Source organism: Candoia aspera, chromosome 2, assembly GCF_035149785.1.
Source record: "Candoia aspera isolate rCanAsp1 chromosome 2, rCanAsp1.hap2, whole genome shotgun sequence".
NCBI lineage: Eukaryota > Metazoa > Chordata > Lepidosauria > Squamata > Boidae > Candoia > Candoia aspera.
In genome coordinates, this window is record NC_086154.1 from 213,290,518 (window position 1) to 213,310,749 (window position 20,232).

The window sequence follows — 20,232 nt, forward strand, 5'->3', positions numbered from 1 at the left end:
ATCAGTTCAACATGAGATTTTTCAAGCAAATTTTTCAGAAATTAAGAAGAGCGGAGTTTACTGCTTTATAGTTTATAAATCCAAATTTACTATAGTACATGGCATAACTTTTAAAGTAGTTTTAATGGTTATTTTTATATTAATTTTCCTTCTTAAATATTAGGCTTTCAAGTTATCATTAAGATGTAATGAAAACTCTGAAGAAAAGCTGACATGAAAGTTAGTTAACACACAATTTTCTCCTACACTAATTTTTTTTTTAATTTACAAACCTGCTGATGGTTTAATGCTTACTATCTCCACTCCTTCTGGTAAATTCAATTCTTGACTATAGACAATTTCTGAAGAAAGAGCTAGTTGGCTGGTACTCTGAAGATTATCTCTGCAGACTTGATATTTCTTTGTAAAGGAATTGTGAAGCTTTTCTTGGTCCGGAGAAGAATAAAGCTCTTCTTGTGATGCTGTTTCAGATGCCTTAGGAACTATTTTTTCATCTACAAAAATTGGGATATTTTATTTAGAAGTACAATAGAATCAGTTCTATGAAATTTCAAGATATTGTGAAATTACAATATTAACTCAATTCTGTATTTATACCAACATATTTGTTTTCCTACAAGAAGCTACTAGAAACCAGCAGTATCAAAGGCTGAGCCGTTGCTAGAGACAATATTCCTATCAGCCTGCCCTGCATCTCACATGCAAAATAGTTTTAAGGACATACTGAACTTTACCTGGACCATGACACCGCTCAGCATGACTCCTTTTGTATCCAGCACAATATTTCTTGCTGTTGGTCTTAAGGACTGGATCTAGTGTCTCTATAGAACTATTTTACCAGCTCTTGAACTACAACTACAAACATTAAACATGTTGACAGTGAATTTAGCTTATTATGCCTATATAGTGTTCTTCACTAATATTCAGGTTCAAGCAGAATAATCCTGAGTGCGACAACAAAGTGAACTTACTACCTCATTCTTTAGACTGGCACTTTTGGGATTCTATGTGCTTCTAATATCCTTCTTATTCCTAATTCCTATGAATTACTGGCACCACCAAAAGGATAGTATACACACTGTCTATTCAATCTTAGACATAAAAGAGTTTTGAAACATTATTTTACTTTATTAATAATTTGCCTTTGCCTTCAGGCAAAGTCTGAAAAGATTATGAGACAATGACAAAGAGCAGCTAAAACCGATACTTACATGTATTTGAAAAATAATGCACAGCTTATAGAACATTCTTAGAACACAGCTTAGAGAAATTCATTAATGAATACTTAATGAATTTACCCTGCAATTATCAAATGAATACATTTTTCATGAATTAAGTATACTGTATAATTTCTTACATATATTTTACAAACATTTAGAACATACCCACTGAGACTGGCATGGATTTCAAATGTAATTTCCACATATGTAACAGTGAGCAGCTTTGAGTATATTCAATTACAATTAAATAGAATTTTTCAGAAAAACCATTTTTCTGATATCCTGCAAAACAAAAAAAGTTTTCAGTACAACGCAGCAATTAAGAACTTCTCCAGCTGTTTACTGTTACTCCTTTGCATATGCTTTAGCTAAGTTTAAATATGTGAAATATCAAACCTTCACATTGTTACTCACATGCTGTCAAAAACATCCAGGTCAGGTTGTTTAAGATAATGTTCAGTGTCTGTTTGAAGACACTGATAAGCTGTTCAGAGGCTGAAGCCTTACACCTGCTTTTGGAAACATGCTCATACTGGTCAGGGCTGAATTATACAGTATTTACTTTGGAGATCATTAATGTCTCGGTTAGAGAGAGCATTAACTCTCTAAGTTAACTCTCTACCTTAAGAAAGCAAAATCTACTAAATAAACTCAGTTTAAATCCATTACCTAATCTACTATTTATAACTAAGATTTTGGAGAAAGTTGTGGCTTTCAGGTAGCTTTGAACTAGCTGGATTAATTTGGTTCTATCCCAAATTTCCTTGGAACAGAAACACTTTAGCCTAGTGGATTATTTATGCCAGATAATGGATTAGGTGTATGGGGTTTGACCCTGTTGATAGGAAGTCTGCTCTTCTAGATTTATTTTGGGTGCCTTCGAGTCAATCTTGACTCCTGGTGACTGCCTGGACTAGTCCCTGCAGTTTCCTGGACAAGGTTTTTCAGAAGTGGTTTGCCATTGCCTCCTTCCTAGGGCTGAGAAAAAGTGACTGGCCCAAGGTCACCCAGTTGGCTTAGTGCCTAAGGCAGGACTAGAACTCACGGTCTCTGGTTTGTGACCTGCTGCCTTAACCACTACACCAAACTTGCTCTCACTCTTCCAGATGGAAGTTTCAAATTGGTTTTCAAAGGAGCTCCATTTCTCCAAAAGTGTATGTCCTGACTAAGCAAAGACCACACCGAGACAAGGAGAAAATCTCTAGTGTTTTATTAACTGCTGTTGTAGACAGAAAACCCTACTAAACTGAAGAAGCGTGGGAAAACCCAGACAGATAAACCCCAAAACTCAAGGTGAGTCTGTTCTTTGAATGACAGCTCAAAGTCTCTAAACTATGCATATGTTTCCCCCACTGGATAGGGGCCTCCTCCTGCTCACCATCTGTACTCATGACAGTGTATAACTTAAACATCTTCTTGGACTTAGTGGTGCAACTATGGTGGTCTAAAGGCATCAATGGGACTAAATGCCTTTTATCAAATTAGACCAAATGTAGGCGGCAGTTATTGCAGTATTGCAACCGAAACTCTCCCCACGACCCGAGTTCAATCCCAGCGGAAGCTGGATTCTCGGATAGCTGGCTCAGGTCGACTCAGCCTTTCATCTTTCCAAGGTTGGTAAAAAGGTTGTTGGGGAAGGTGACGGCTGGGGAAGGCAATGGCAAACCACCCCGCTATAGTCTGCCAAGGAAACGTCGCGAAAGCAGTGTCCCCCCAGAGGGTCAGACATGACTCAGTGCTTGCACAGGGGACCTTTCACCTTTTACATTAAACAGAACCCACCTAGTGAAAATTGTCCTTGATACAGTTAATATATGCATTACTTACAGCTGGTTCATATTATTGTAGTATGTACTATGTGGGGCCTACTTTAAGGATTTTGAAACAGCTGATACAGAATGCAATGACCAAACTTGAAAAATAAAGTTCAGTTTTCATCTATGTTACCCCTTTGCATATTTCCAAAATATTTTTTAGAACTATACATGATGTAGGACAGGGAAGTGCAACTGGCTCAAAAATAACATCAGCATTTCAAAGGTATACACCAAAAGCTGGCAGACCCAAAGTGGGTGATGGTGTTTTAATTTTTTTGTTTATTATTTTTAAATAGAAAAGCAAAAACACAAACCTGTCAAAAAATTAATTCCTGAACACATAAGGACCACCACAAGTCCTCTCAGAAATACACAGGCAAAAAACACATTTCACACCAAACAAAACCCACACTTGCATTAAAAGGAAAAACACTCATTTAGTGCTGTGTGTAGGTTTAGCATACCAATTAAATACTGGCAAGTGAGATGGCAGGAAAGCAAAACATGAATTGGCTGAACAAACAATGGTTACTTTGCCTGCCTGTAAGACTCCAAATCACAATTAAAACAATTCCTGGCTTAGTATATTTTGCTGTGCTTGAGATTTTCAGAGATTGCAGCTAAAGACCAACAAGCAACTGATATTTTCAAATTATGCACAGAGCATTATGTTTAGTTTAGCCCATATTTTCAAATAAACAGGGATTGATGCAGTGGTATGTACTGTTTTGTCTGTCTGTCTGTCTGTCTGTCTGCCTGTCTATCTATCTATCTAATTTATCCCCGCCCATCTCTTCCCGTCGGAGGCCTCTGGGCGGTTTACAATTTACTTTTCACCTAGTATTCCCCTTTGGGCATATAAAAATGTTTACATGATGCATCATTATTAGCCGTATTTATTTAATAGATTTTATATTTTATATATCTAACATATAAACAACCAAAGGGGACTCCACTCAAATGGGCTAAATTTTTATTTATTTATTTTAAATTTTTTATCCCGCCTTTATTAAATGCCTGGGGGGGGGGAGGACAAGTCTTAAGGGCTTTCCTAAAGGCAAGTAGAGTTGGGGGGCGGGGAGGGGTTATTCAGAACACAAGGGTAGCTACCATTTTTATGACAATGTCAGCAGTGGGCTCAGGAAGTAAGTGCAATTTGAGAAAGCAGCTGCTATGGCTCCCGGACCAATTTTATAAACACTATCAGTGGCAGCCTGCAGTACAGGGTATTGCTATCTGTTTGCTGGCCAGTTCCAGAAAAGCAGCAAGAACCATGGCTAACCTTTACATTCAGAGAAAAATCAGCTGCTTGTTCCTATTTATACTTCTTGTTTTTGACTGATGTATAGCACATAGTAAAAAGGAGGAGGTGATAAAATGATTATATTTCAGATTGTAGGCAAAAAGCAACTTCTGAAGTCCTCCTCATAATAAATTCTTCATAAACATAAAACTAATATAACAAGGGATCCACTAAGAATGGATATTTCTCCCTGAAGGACAACCTTCTCCTCCCAGGAAAATTCTTCTTTTCTTTTCTCTCCTTTCCTCTGTTTTGAAACTCAAGGAAACTTTCAACAATGACATATTTAATTTGTAATTAGAAGTAGTGCAATCCTCTCTGCAATTCATTCAGCCTCATTCTTCTATGTGGATAGGCTAAGCACTATATATCTTTCTTTATTGCTGTAATTATTACAGTTTTATATCAGAATGGCATATTCAATTTGGGTAAGATTTGTCTGGACATGATTCTTTTTCTATGCAGTTTGAATAAAAATGAACCAAGAAGAAAGGAAATCTTTGACAGACATGCCTTTTCGATATTAAATCTTTTTTTTAATGAACAAACTTATTTACATTATTATTAAATTTATCTTTCCTTTCTGTTCCCACAGCACTCAAGAGAGATTACAATGCAAGTTATAAAATCTAAAACTAGAAATGAAACAATTAAAATCAGGTATAAAATTGTATCTATCAACAGCTTCCCATGACAAAGAACAAGTATGACTAAAAGTCTTATTTTGGATCTAAATTATTAATATAACGTTAGTATAGAACCAAAATGTCTGTATCTGATTATAAAATATATTAACTGTTTTACAAACTGTGTGTTAATAAAACCCAGGCTAACAACAAAATGCTACAAATAAAAGTGCTTATTACATGATAAATTGTACTTAAAATTTATTAAGTGTATATGCTTTACCAGGATCAAGTAGGATTGTCTCTTTTTCTGAGAATCTATTCTCAAGATTATTCAAAATGAAATCTTCTTGAAAAACATGAAGCAACTGTATTTTCTCACCATGCTAAATTAAAAACAAATACATTTTAAATATAATAAACAGAGTGGCAACAATCTAGCAATATTAGGTTTTGATAAAATATTTGGTATCTTACAGTTAAAATAAAGATTCATGTTAAATGCTTTTTGTTATTAAATATTAAAACAATAAATACATGGCTAACATTGTTTTAGCTACCTTTTATTCATCAATATTTTTACTGAAGAAGGTAAAATAAGGCATAACAAGGTAAAATAATGGTGAATCTTACCAGCTCTGTAATGGAATTCAGTTCTACAATGCAACCTGGTCTAGCCGTAGACTGCTGACTTATGATGTTAAAAAATTTGCCAACGTATTTCTGCAGAGTTAGTAACAAAGGCCAGTAATTAATTGTCATGCAATTATAACATTAATTTCACCAATAATTTCTTCATTTCAATCTACTGATTCTCAGTTTAATGAAATTAGCTACACTATATTTATTGGATCTCCTTTTTCTACCAACCTAGTAATTCCTTACGGCAATAAAACTAATTTTAATGATGTGTATATTTGCTTCTTGTTTTGTTTTATGTATGTAATACTTAAGTGAAACAAAATGGATAAATTATTTTCCATACCAAGGAAAATTTAACTAATTAAATCTAGAATAAGTAAAATTGCAGGTTATAAATTCAAGGACAAACCACATTTGACTTTTTCCCCCTTTGAATATAGCCAGAAGGCTATAATTCTTATTTGTTTGTTTAAATTTACTGGCCACCCAACTCCAATGAAATCTGATAGGTTATCGGGGTGGTGCTGCATCTTCCAATCTTCTCTATAGTATTTTGTTGTTTTTATGTTGCTTTTTATTTGTGAGCTGCCCAGAATTGGGCAGCAGCAATACTGAAAAAAATAAAATAATGTCCAATAATTTTTAATTCCTAATAAAAATTACCTCTTTCAAGCAGCTTTTGCTCAGATAGAGACATAGTTAGAGAGACAAGAAAGGGAGGGAGGGAGAAGTAACTTTCAAAGCAGATTTTTAGCAAATAGCCTTCAATGGAGATAGGCAGTATCTTTATGCTGGTGAATGTATTTGGAATATAATAGTGATTTCACAAAATGGATGCCATTGTTGATATGACCAATCATAAAACACCTATTTAACAGAAGGCAAACTGCTTAAATTGCAATAATTCAATATAACTTTGTGGAGTTTTTTTTGCTGAGGGAGTTAGATAGGCATATTTCTAAAGTACTGGGCTCCAGTTGCCTATGGGCCATATTATTTTAAAGAATGGCAACAAGACCCACGTGAGTTGCATAGACATTCTTGTAAATAAAGATGATGCTGATGGTTGATAACAGCTTCCTTTTTTAATTAAAGGTAAAGGTAAAGGTTTCCCTTGACGTAAAGTCCAGTCGTGTCCGACTCTAGGGGGCGGTGCTCATCTCCGTTTCAAAGCCTTGGAGCCGGCGTTGTCCATAGGACACTTCCGGGTCATGTGGCCAGCATGACTCACGGAACGCCGTTACCTTCCCGCCGAAGCGGTACCAATTAATCTACTCACATTTGCATGTTTTCGAACTGCTTGGTGTGCAGAAGCTGGGACGAGCAACGGGAGCTCACCCCGCCGCGCGGTTTCGAACCGCCGACCTTCCGATCGACAGCTCAGCGGTTTAACCCGCAGCGCCACCGCGTCCCTTTTTTTAATTAAAAGAAAACAATAAAGTTAACTAGCAACCTGGCAGGCACCAAGGGTATCAGGTACCTTCCCTTCTCTACATGACACTTCCACTTTTGATGAAATTTGGAAATGAAAATTAAAATAAACAATTAAGTCAGGCATGATGTAACTTGTTTAACTTGATCCTAAATTTTGAAAGTCTGTGAAGATGGCAAATCATTTTGGAAATATGAAGAAGCAATTAATTCCACTACTTTTGGTAATGGTTTATAATTAATTTTATATTTGAGAGTCTTTAGTACATAGCTTAAGCAACTGTAAGGCTACAAATTGTCTGAAAAAAATCAATTAAAATTTATTTTATCAAGACTGTCTATGCTTACTGCATACTAAAAATAGATTAATGATACTAATCTTGTTAATAATCGAATACTGGAACAGGGAAATAAGAATTTAAGATAATAGGCAATTTATGTCTCCTTGTACTTAACACTTAATATATTCTAATAAGTTTAGTTTCTTATTTCAGATGTTCTTACTCTTGAAATGATTGATGGTCTCCTTCAAAGATTGGTGGTCTACAGATTATGTAATTCAGTGCTGGCAAAGTATGATCAGGATGCCAAACAGAATATATTCATGCAACAGTGTCCAAGTCCCCATTAGTTAAACCTACCCTACTCAGTAAAATGCTGTAGTAGTTTATTCGGAGGTTCTATGATCCTGAGATTAGAAAATATTTTTTCATAAATCAAAATTAATCTTCTGGTTAGATGAACAGGTAGGTAAACTGAACTTACCTGGCAATATTACAAGTAAAGTTGGGCTTTACTTACAGAAATTCCTGGATTTGACAGTTCACAGAGTAGCTTTTTGGCATCTATTATGGCTTGATAGAGTCTCAAATGTTGTCCATCACTTGCAACAAAGCAAGCACTTGGTGAATTACAGTATGCACCTAGAGGCAATTAGAAAAATGTAACTGTAACAAATAAAGTTCCAATACATTCATCCAGTGCTTTTTTCAGATATGAAGAGCTTAACAAAGGCTATGCAGCTATACATATCTGAAGGAACAAAGATGCAGTTTTAAGGAGTTGCTGACAGATATTATGTGACAATCTCCAAGAATCCCTTGTAAATGTTGTAAAGTCATAGTGTATTTTCTATTATATACACTAATTTTATTTATAAGGAAGAAAACTTACCTAAGCAGTAACTAGGGATGAGGGAAGGCAACCATGCCACATTTGAAAAAGCAGATACATGAAGGGAATTTATTCTTGCAAGCTCAGAAACTCCACCAGAAAAAGACAGTGGGCCAACTGGATCAACTCTCCAGAGGATAAGTTCACTGTAGACAGCAGTAAGGTCCTGAGATGTGCTGGCAGAACCTTTATTTTGATGCTCTGGAGATGCCTCTTTTGTGCTATCAACAACTGGTACCCTCACTGCATTGTGATGAGAGGTTGTAAGTAGCAATGGAAGTACTGAATGGCAAGCCAAGTCATTAAGATGGAAACGATGTCCACAGTATCGTGATTTGTGGCAAATACTGAGTACGTTTGAAAAAGCAGATTCCTCTGCAAAGCTGACTAACCATTGGTTTAGAGATCCATCAGCATGCTTGGAAATCATCATAACATTTGGGGTGAAGATGCTTAGTTTTAAACTGTTGGGTGATTTAATATGACCTGAAGAAATTAACATAGAGCAGGAGCGACCAAGGCCAGATGGTTTTTGTTTGCCTTGCTGAAGAGCAAGGTCAACATTTTTCGTACAAGCATACATCACTATACTTCTGCAAAGTGAATTTGCATCACCAGTAGGAAAGGCAACAGGAATCCTTGAAACAAATGACACCTAAAAATATTTTTAAAAGGAGAGAAAAGAAAGTTAGAATCAAGTTAAGCTTCCAAAACGATTTCATTTTTTAAATACATGGTACCAGTAAAGTCATAATACCTGTACTTGACGAAACATGCCTGGCTGGTATTCATCTAGCCAATCAACATGCCATACCAGCAGTGACCCATCCATAGGATGAATACTAAACAGCATGTCTGCATTTTTGTTCCATTCAGCTAGTTGTATTTCAATTTCATGATCAATAATAGCTGAAGACAAGAGAACAGAGCTTGAATTTAGAACTGTTTTTTCACCAGGAATTTCTTTCTGTTCTTGATTTCTTCTCTGTTCTTCTCTATTGTCATCAGTTTCTAGCAGAATTATAAAAAACACTGTGAAGAGATCTACATATTAAATGCATTCTTAAATCTAGGGGTAACAGGTTTTTTTTGGCTTCTCTGAAACAATCCTAGCAAAAGGTATCACCATTTATATCCATAAATGCAACGAATTTGAATGACGCAGCAACAGAGTTATTCTCTTTCTATAAAGCTAACCTACTACCGTGAGCTGGCACAGTACAAGGCCAGATGGCATGAATACTCATCTCTCAGCTGTGTGTTTTTAGACCATCTAGCAGTGTAAAGCAAGCTGAGAGACTATCACTTCTTTCCAAATTTATCAAGCTTTCTGAAAGTATTTTTAAACTGCAGCAGAGAAAAGAAACTTGCTCCTAGTAGTATGACCAAAAGTCAGCACTCCTGCATACCCATCCCTTTCTGCCTCTCCACCCCCATTATGACCATGAAGGGTGAAAACTTAAAACAGAGTGCCTAGAGAAGTTAGAACTCAGACTCAATCATGGAGAGGAAAAGGATTGGATGGCACACCAGATGAGGAGTTTAACTTTAAACACATGCAGAGCTGTTCAGAACTAAATCTCACTCTCGCAGAGTTAAGTAGCTTGATTAACTGACCATGTTTTGCCCATGTCCATAACACCCTAACCCTAATCAAGACACACTGAGTTAACAGGGCCATATCAGATTCTCACATTTTCTAAGTTTAAATTTAAAGAGACATTTATTTTCCTACTATGCATGGAGAGAGCCAGTTTGGTCTGGTGGTTAAGGTGCTGGGATAGAAACCAGGAGACTGAGAGTTCTAGTCCTGCCTTAGGCATGAAAGCTGGCTGGGTGACCTTGAGCCAGTCACTCTCTCTCAGCCCAACTCACCTCACAGGGTGGTTGTTGTGGGGAAAATAGGAGGAGGAAGGAGTATTAGGTATGTTCGCCGCCTTGAGTTATTTATAAAAATATTTATTATCCCTCCTTTATTATAAAAATAATAAAGGCAAGATAATAAATAAATATAGCATAAGGCACAGAAGCTCCTTTCTTTAACAGAAGCAAGATAGAAAATCTGTGAAAATTCTCTAGCAACTATTAGCAGCTATAACCTACAGTTTATAACATACATTTGAAATCAGTGTAGTAGGCACAACAAAATGTAACACAATAAATTTTTACTCAGAAACAATTATTTCAGTGTCGTTTATACCAAGGTTACAGGATTGTAGCCACTATTTTCCAGGTGTCTCAAAACTTCTAACAGAGGTAAAAAGCAGAATTTAAAAAAATTGCTGATCAGTGCAACTTCTCAAGTATCTATAGCATTTACCTCAACTTGCTTAATACAGTGGTGCTTAAAAGTTTGTGAACCCTTTTGAATTTTCAATATTTCTGCATAAAGATGACCTAAAAGGTGATCTGTTCACACAAGTCCTAAAACCAGATAAAGAGAACCCAATAAAACAAATGAGTCAAAAACACTGTAATTGTTCATTTATTTATTGAGGAAAATGATCCGAAGCTACATATTTGTGTGTGGCAAAAGTAAATGAACCTCTAGGATTATCAGTTTATTTGAAGAGGAAATTAGAGTCAGGTGTTTCAATCAATGGATGATAATCAGGGGTGAGTGTGGGATGTCCTGCCTTATTTAAAGAATAGAATTCTACTCTCAAAGTCTGATCTTCAGAACACAAGTGCATGGAAGTGCATCATGGCTCAAACAAAGGAGATTTCTGAGGACTCTGAAAAACAGCTGGTGATACCAGGCTGGAAACAGTTACAAAACTATTTTCAAAGACTTTGGACTCCACCAGTCCACTGTCAGGCAGATCACGTACAAACAGAGGCAATTCAACACTATTGTTATCCTCCCCAGGAGTGGTCAGCCAACCAAGATCATATCAAGAGCAAGGCAAGTAATACTCTAGGAAGTCTCAAAGAATCCCAGGAAAACGTCTAAGGAAATAAACACCTCCCTTGCATTGGCAAACATCAGTCTTCATGAAACCACCATCAGGAGAACGCTGAACAACAATGGTGTACATAGCAGGGTTCAAGGAGAAAGCCAATACTCTCCAAACAGAACATTGCTGCCTGTCTACAGTTTGCAAAAGACCACATGAATAAGCCAGAAGTCTATTGGAAGAATGTTCTGTGGACAGATGAGACCAAAATAAACTTTTGGGCTTAAATGAAAAGCTTGGTGAAAGGCAAACACTGCATGCTTATCACATCTGTGAAACAATGTGGTGGCAATATCATGGTTTGGGACTGCTTTCCTGCCTCTGGACCAGGATGGCTTGCCTTCATTGATAGAACTATGGATTCTGAATTGTGCCAGCAAATTCTACAGGCAAATGTCAGGGTATCTGTCCATGAAATGAGACTCAAGAGAAAGTGGGTGATAAGACAACGACCCAAAACACACAAGCTGCATGACCAAAGAATAGTTAAAGCAGAAGGAAGTTAATGTTTTGGAATGGCAAAGTCCTGATCTTAATCCTACAGAAATGTTGTCGAAGGACCTAAAGCAAGCAGTTCATGAGAGAAAGCCTGGAGGCTACATATAAGGAGGAATGGGCTAAAATTCCTACAAACTGACATGCAGGACTGATCAACAGTTACTGGAAACGTTTAGTTGCAGTTATTGCTGCCCAAGTAGGGCAGTGGCATACACACACCCCCATCGTTGGTGGCTCATAAGTAACGGAACAAACCAACATCATTACAAACATAAGGATAGCCTTTAATACCTGGATGAAAATCCTTTGCAGTCAACGACTGCCTGAAGTCTGGAACCCATGGACATGACCAAATGCTGAGTTTCCTCCCTTGAGATGCTTTGTCGAGCCTTTACTGCAGCTGCCTTCAGCTGCTGCTTGTTTGTGGGTCTTTCTGCCTTCAGTCTTGTCTTCAGTGAAAAGCATGCTCTATTGGGTTGAGATCAGGTGACTGACTTGGCCATTGAAGAACATCCCACTTCTTTGCCTTGAGAAACTCTTGGGTAGCTTTTGCTGAATGTTTTGGGTCATTATCCATCTGCAATATGAAGTGGTGTCCTATCTGTTCGGCAGCATTTGACTGATTCTGAGCAGAAAGTATAGCCCTATACACTTCAGAATTCATCCTACTGCTTTGATCAGCAGTCAGGTCATCAATAAACACCAGTGACCTGGTTCCATTGGCAGCTATACATGCCCATGCCATAACACTGCCTCCACCATGTTTGACAGATGATGTGGTTTGCTTTGGATCATGAGCTGTTCCTTTCCTTCTCCATACTTTTTTCTTCCCATCATTCTGGTGCAAGTTAATCTTGGTTTCATCAGTCCAAAGAATCTTATTCCAGAACTGGGCAGGCATTTTTAGGTGTTTGTTAGCAAAGTCTAATCTGGCCTTTCTGTTCTTGAGCGTTACCAGTGGTTTGCACCTTGTTGTGAAGCCCCTGTATTTACATTCATAAAGCTGTCTCTTGACTGTAGATGTTGACAATGACATGCCTCCCTCAAGAGCGTTCTTGACCTGGCTAGATGTTGTGAAAGTGTTCCTCTTCACCATGAGCAGAATTCTGCGGTCATTTAGAGTTCCAGTGAACAGCTACCAAATGCAAATGTAACACTCAGAACCACCTCCAGGCCTTTTATCTGCTTGATTGGTCATGGGGTACCCAGGAAACAGGCCACACCTGGCCATGCAGCTGCTTGTCAGCCATTTGTTCCATCACTTATGAGCCACCAACAATGGGTGTGTGTGTATGCCACTGGCTGTACTTCCCCACTTTTGTCAAACCCCTTGAATTACAGCTGAAAGTCTTGACTTCGCTCCCATCTGGGTGTGTTTCCTTTCAACTTCAATGTGGTGGTGTACAGAGGCCAAATGCCAAGAGTTATCCTTGTTCCAGTATTTCTGGTCCTGACTGTAGTTTTGGATCATTTTTCTCAATAAATAAATGAATACATACAATGTTTTCGACTCATTTGTTTCAGCGGGTTCTCTTTATCTTGTTTTAGGACATGCGTGAAGAACAGATCATGTTTTAGGTCATATTTATGCAGAAATATTGAAAATTCAAAAGGGTTCACAAACTTTTAAGCACCACTATAACTCTGGATTACTTGCACAAAATATTTTTATAAACCTTATAAGACATACTTGTGAATGGAAATTTTACCGAAATGAAATGTTTCCAAGGAATAGATTCAACATAAGAACACATACATGTGTGCATGTTCCTTGTATGTTTAACTCTCCAAAGTACTTGAAAGATTTAGGTTTTGGAACTATTTAGATATAGTACATGATCTTCTTCCTGAAATAACTATATAATTCACTTTTCATTTCATAAAATGCTTTGTTAGGCCAGCATTTTTTTTGCCCAAAGAAGTCATATAGGAATTCTGTATAGGAATTCACTTTGTATTGGATTATTTATTCATAACTCCACTTGCTAAGAATTTCCACCTGTTCTAAGGACCATTATGTTTGCTTTTACTGTACAACCAGAATCCTAATATTTCCAGGAGATCTACAAAATTTCTTTCAGCCACCATTACTTAACACAGGAAAAGAGTCTCATAATTTTTGGACAAATATACCAAATTTCCTATGTTGCGTATTTTTTTACTTTTCTGTTATATCTCACTTGTCACTAACATAATAAAATTTCATAGACACACGCACTTATTCACTTACTTAGTAGTTTAGTAAATTAGATGTGCATGTTTCTGTATGCAGACAATAGACAGCCAGAAAAGAGAAGGGGACAGGCAAAGAACAAGTGGTAATCAGTCACTATGCATGACCTACTATACTCTAAAATGGCTTTGAGGGAAGATGGAGCAATGAGATCAAAGAAAACAAACCTGTAGGGAAAACCAACAGTCCAACCAATATTGATTAGCTGTCACTAATCAGCTCAAGATAATACACACACATGGAAATTATCAGTCAAATGCCTTTATTCATCCTGGACAAGCATCTTCAAACAGGAGTACCTTTTAAATATACTTCTTTTTGTAATAACTAGAAACTTTTTTAATGTTAGGATTGTTGGGTAAGGCCCATAGTATTTGTTAACCTATACAGAAATTTAATTTTTAGTTTATACTGAAATTAACAAGCAAGTTGAAAATAGTGAGAGAAGATAACAATATGCATTTTACCTTCATCAGATCTGAAAGTCATCTGATTAGATTCTTCAGTGCTGGCTTCTGAGGAAATATGCTCAAAATTTCGTTTAAACTGTTGTAAAAAAACCTCCATTGATAGAGTAAACTGTAATTCTTTATTATTTAGCCAGTGCACTACAAAAGGACCACTTTTTTCTTCATTTTCATTAAGACTCAGAGACATGATAGAAGGGAGCAAGGGAATGTCTAGAAACAAAAATATACATTCAGTTCCGAAACATACATTTAAATTATTTTTACATTTTAGACAGACCACTTTAGCTATATTAGAAAGGGACACATACAGAGATTACAGAACAGATAATTTTAACTTCTTTTCCAGCAGCAACTACAAAATAATTAATTAGTAATGTAATTTTACCAGCACCCTCTATCTGTTTAGCAGAACAAAGCTGCTCAGAATATGCTGTAAGGTGTCTAGAACATTTAGAAATGAGTAGTTTGTATAGTTGCTTAAACAATTTTTTTTAAAAAATAAATTCATTAGGACTAATGATGCTACAGATATTTGTTAGTGCAAAGTTCTAGTGGGCTTAGTCACGGAGTAGGAAGGAGCTAATTAGGCCAATTGATCTAACCTAAAGAAAATACATAATTTCATTTAGTATTTAGCAAATAGGAATAAATTGATTTATTTACATCTGCACATTTTGGATTAGGTTACTGATTTTTTACTAGACCAACTTGCTTTAATCACTCTAATTAACTTTGGTTATCTTAAAATCCAAATTAGCAGACAGAATTCTTGATACGAAGCCATATGAAGAGTTATAACAAAAGTCACTGAACACTATGGTATCATTATTAGGGCTATGCAAACTACATATATATTTATTTGTTCCTCTTCAAGCAGCTTGCAATATATGAAACTAAAAGCATCCATAAAACACCATGAAAACAATTCACAATATATACAACCATAAATATTATTAACAAAACTACTGGAATAGTTGGAGGGAGACTTTTCAAAGCAACATTTTGAATGGTTTGACAACTCTAAAATTATATTCCCTTTTCAGCAGTTTTGGTATTTGTAAACATTATACTGTAGTACAGTGTGCTTTATAGAGATACTGTAAATCTAAATTGCACCCACTTAACCTTCAAGTCTGTTTATTCTTGATCACCTGTGGCTGGATTGATGCTAGCAGCAATATGGAAGTGGCAAAGTGCATTTGACTGCAATGGAGTGTTTCGATGAACTACATGAGGGTCTTGCTGATGGGGCAAGTAACCAGTATGTGCAAGTGCTATTGATCTTCTTCTTCCTCGTCGAAAAGGTCTTAGATTTAACTGTTGAGATCAGGAACATATTGTTCATATAATACAATAAAATGCAGAAAAAATATTTTCTAAAAAATCTGTACAATTCTGAATAGAACTTCCTGACTACATTTAAATAAGGTTTGACAACTATCTATTTTATAAAACCAGAGAATACAGATATATACTTAATAAAAGCACTCATTTACAAACTAAACATTAAAGTCAGTCAGTCTAGATAACAACTATTAATATCTAGACTTCACTTCTTACCTCTAAAGCATTTTTCATGCTTTCTTTGCTAGAAGCATTCCTCTTAAAATTATTATTTAATTTCACTGGCTCAGGCCAATGGTTATCTCCACCTTCATACAAGAGGCTATCATTAGGCAACAGAGTCTCTGCCCAGAGACGGCATACATTATCTTTGCAGCATGTCAGCAGTACATTACATACAGCACCACTAAGGAAAAAAGCCAAATTGAGCAATTATAAATTTCAAAATTATAATTATAGAATTTAAAGAAATTATAGATTTCAGAAAGAGGACTTTCAGTATCATTACACTATCACATGCTTTGGCTTCAAATAAATTGTTTTATACAACAGACGCTTGAAGATGAATTCTTGGAAACACTGTTGATTTTTAAAGCAGGATTGCAGTTTTCCTTTATTATTATTTTATTATTTATTACTTTTATGCTGTTTCAATCAGGTCAATCTAAGCAGATTCAAAGTATAATAAAACAAAAAAACTATAAAAAGTAACATTCATTTCAATGAATTCATAAAAGGATAATAACAGTGCATGTACCTTCTAAGTATCTAATGTACACACTACTAGTTCCCAGTTCACATGTGAATAACCAGGTTTTTAACAATTTCTATAGGTTAATATTGTGAATGCAGTTCTCACTACTAATAGCAACTTGTTTCACAGGAGAGGAGCTTTGGCAAAGAATAGGTTGCCTCCAGGTTCCCAACCACATGTCTTTATAGGGTGGTGACTTTTAATTCTTTCTACTAACATGCCTTGGGTGGATAGATTCTACTCAAAGGAAGTGGTCTTGTGGATATGCAGGTCCTAAAGCATGTATTACCAGCACAGTAAACTATACCCAGAAACAAACTGATAACCTGTGCAGCTCCCACAGTACAGCTGCTAAGTCAGAGTACTGAGACACTCCTGGTAGTACAAAAGCTGCCACACTGTATACCAGCTGAGGCTTCCAGATGTCTTCAGAGCAAGTCCCATGCAGGGCAAGCAGCAGCCCAATTACAAGAAAAAAAGGGCATGAGTAATTGCCACCAGTGCTTTTTGCTCTAGAAATGGCACCCCCTCTTCCTTGCTCGCCCAGGTTTTGGTAATACATGCCAGGTCTATCTTTTCATCCATGATTAAGTAATGGATCAAAGCAGCCTTATTACAGAAAAATCTAGCATTTAAAAGCATCAGTCCAAGATCTCCCACAGCCTGGAAACCTGATTCCTGAGTTGAGAACTAGGAACCAGAAAGAGGGATTGTTGTTGTTTACATTATAAGACAACCTACTATTCCTTACTAATTCTCTTTTGAGAGGGTGCAACATGTTAGGTAACTGAAACAATAATACTTCATTGTAAGAGAACACAAGGTAAGTTTTGTTTTTTCTATGGCCAACATTATATTCTATATTTGGAGATAACCGATATTTGCAATATTAGTGAAGACACTGATTTCAAATATTATCAATATTAATCAAATGTTAATATTTAATGTATTTAATCAAATATTAAAATAATGTATGGTAATTCTAAGAAAAGTATATGCATTAAAAAAGTTTAATATTAATTGATCACAAATGTCTAATTAAATCACACTGGTTACGATCAAAGTTCTAATTTCTGACATGCTGAGTGTGGAAAAAAAAATTTTAAAGGTAACAATGATCGTGGACCTTGTGTGGCCTGAAAACTCAACAGATATTGATTAAACCTTTCTTGGAGGGAAGAAGCAAATTAATTAAACCATTTTTAGATGAAGGTGCTTCTTCATGTGCAAGAAGCTCTGGGGTTGTGCCTGGCATGTCTCTAGCTGGTCCAGTCTGCAGCAAGTTGGCTGCAACTTCAAGGCTGCTTACTGTCCCAGACAAAAGGCATTTCGCCCAGGAGCTTCCACTCAGTCTGCACTGTGGTGGCAACCAAGCAATCTTGCCGATGCAGTTAAACTGAGGCATCAAGCTTGTGTGGGACTCCTCACAAGCCCAGAGTTTTATGGTGCTTAAATGTATTATTATTTTGGGGTAACTTAATATTCTGTGTGCCTGGGTCTAAAAAGAAATGTGCACCTGCACATGCTCATTTCTTAGAGGGAACATAGGTTATGATGTATAAACTATATACATAAAGAAATAAGTCACAATTTTTAGTGACTGAATGTGATTTACTCTGTAGCTATTCTCACCGTGGCATGTAGTTGCTTGTCTTTCGCCATGAAAAACCATCAACGGACCGAGGATGAACCAGATAAATAAATGAGAAACCCAGTTCCTGCATGGTGGTTTCTGGTGTTGTAATTTGGGATGCAACTGCTGATTTCCAGCTATCAGTGTTATACCACACCTTTACAAGACAATCATCCTGCATATAAATAAATACATATATACATACATAAACCATATATTATATGTAATTTCTGTAGTTTCTACTGAAAACCTTTCTTCAATGGTAACATAGTCACTTTTCAACCTATTATTTTTTTTATAACATGTACTAGGCCTAGGCAAATAATTTAGCAAGGAGCTTGTTCCCTCTGGATCTACTTCTTGAATCTTCTTTGCAAGCTATCATGGTAAATATTTCAGTGCATGGACACATATGCCAGAAGAGCCTCAAGTAGCCTACTTGCTTGTCTTTGAGTCAAAATAAATACAAATACAAATACCAACACCTGTTAACTTTCTATTCTATATGCTAAGAATGAAAAGGTGAAAGGTCCCCTGTGCAGGCATCGAGTCATGTCTGACCCTCTGGGGGGACGCCACTTTCACGACAATTTCTTGGCAGACTATAGAGCAGGGTGGTTTGCCATTGCCTTCCCCAGTCGTCACCTTCCCCAGCAAGCTGGGTACTCTTTTTACCAACCTCGGAAAGATGGAAGGATGGGTCAACCTGAGCCGGCTACCCGAGAATCCAGCTTCCGCTGGGATCGACCTTGGGTTGTGGAGAGAGTTTTTTTTGATTGAAATACTGCCGCCTAACACTCTGCACCACACGAGGCTGTGTGCTAAGAACACTAAATTCTAAATGAACAAGTTACTTAAACAATTGTTTTGGAAGTTTGTATTAACATTACATAATTATGTGAATTCCAAGCTGATCACACCATCATCAAGTATAAATCCAAAAGAGAAGTTTCTTGTATTAATCACATTTTAACATTTTTAAAAAGATTTTATTTTCACTATTTTCAGAATAGTCTGGCACTGATATAAAATGCATGCAGACTTTTGAATTCAGGAATCATATGCTTTCCCCATTCTTTTTGGTGGTTGACCTACATAAAACATCAGCAAAATACATACTGTAGGACTCATTTTTCTCAGTTTTTGAAATTAATTTTGAGGGTGTCTTTTTTTAAAGTTTGCAGGGCTGAACCTATACTCTAGCCTATCCAAAATTTTTAAATACCTTATTTCTTTGGTTTCCTGTCAGAAATTTGGAGAAACTGCATCACTAGGATTTGGTAATTGCTCCTGAAATTTGGTGGTATAGCATCAGGTACTCAAAGATCACTTATGGCCAGAGAATTTGCCTCTCTCAATAAAAATAGATAGATTTTGTAGTTATTCTAAAACTTACAAAGCTAAAACAGTAACAGTGTTTTCTTTTAATTTTCAAATCCATAGACTCAAGTTACCGATTTAGTTATATCCAGCAATTCAAATCAACGGTTGAGACCAGTAACTTAGTATGTGACAGCACCAAAAACAAAATCGAACAAACTAATACCTATCATCTAAGATTTCCTAAATACGTATCTTGAAGTATCAAAAACAGTATGCTGAACAAACAAGACATCTAATAGCTACCATGATTTCAGCGGAATGAAATAATAACTCTCAGGTTAAGAATAAAGGAAAAACAATTTTGAACTTGTTTACTCAAACCTATGATTGAAGGTAAGATTTGATGGAGAAGTGGTTATACATTTTGACTACCCTTGAGGAAGGTCACCCACAACATAAGGCTCATACTGCTTTTGCCTTTTTCCAAAGGCAGCAAGCATTTGAAAGAGAAGAAATACAGTTCTTTTCCTGAGCTCTCTGCCCATGAGCATTCAGAAGAACTTCTGATGGCTTTTCTCCTATCACCATTTCCTTTTTAAGTTCTCTGTAACTACCTCACTTCATGTTTGTATCTGGAATATGAACAGACAGAAGTCACTTGGATCAAATTTGGTGTCCCATTTTTGTTATTTTGTATTTCCATCTTAGGTGTCTATTTTATACAAGTCCTCACTTCAAATTCCACAGCAAAACTTGATTTATTTCACCTCAACCTCCAAGTTTGAAGACAAAATAGTTAGGATAATAT

At 36.4% G+C, this 20,232-nt stretch overlaps 1 protein-coding gene across 2 annotated transcripts in view; it reads right to left on the reverse strand.

The window, feature by feature from the left end:
* Nucleotides 1-20,232, reverse strand: part of DMXL1 (Dmx like 1) — a 110,837-nt gene that overhangs the window by 65,151 nt on the left and 25,454 nt on the right. For both annotated transcript variants that reach the window (XM_063295308.1, XM_063295307.1), the window contains exons 7-17: nucleotides 18,101-18,276; nucleotides 15,931-16,120; nucleotides 15,522-15,687; nucleotides 14,368-14,580; nucleotides 8,970-9,223; nucleotides 8,213-8,867; nucleotides 7,841-7,962; nucleotides 5,600-5,689; nucleotides 5,250-5,352; nucleotides 1,386-1,502; nucleotides 273-494 (exon numbers count right to left, since the gene is read on the reverse strand). In XM_063295308.1, coding sequence (XP_063151378.1) covers nucleotides 273-494; nucleotides 1,386-1,502; nucleotides 5,250-5,352; nucleotides 5,600-5,689; nucleotides 7,841-7,962; nucleotides 8,213-8,867; nucleotides 8,970-9,223; nucleotides 14,368-14,580; nucleotides 15,522-15,687; nucleotides 15,931-16,120; nucleotides 18,101-18,276 — 2,308 coding nt within the window. The remainder of the gene's footprint in view (nucleotides 1-272; nucleotides 495-1,385; nucleotides 1,503-5,249; nucleotides 5,353-5,599; nucleotides 5,690-7,840; nucleotides 7,963-8,212; nucleotides 8,868-8,969; nucleotides 9,224-14,367; nucleotides 14,581-15,521; nucleotides 15,688-15,930; nucleotides 16,121-18,100; nucleotides 18,277-20,232) is intronic.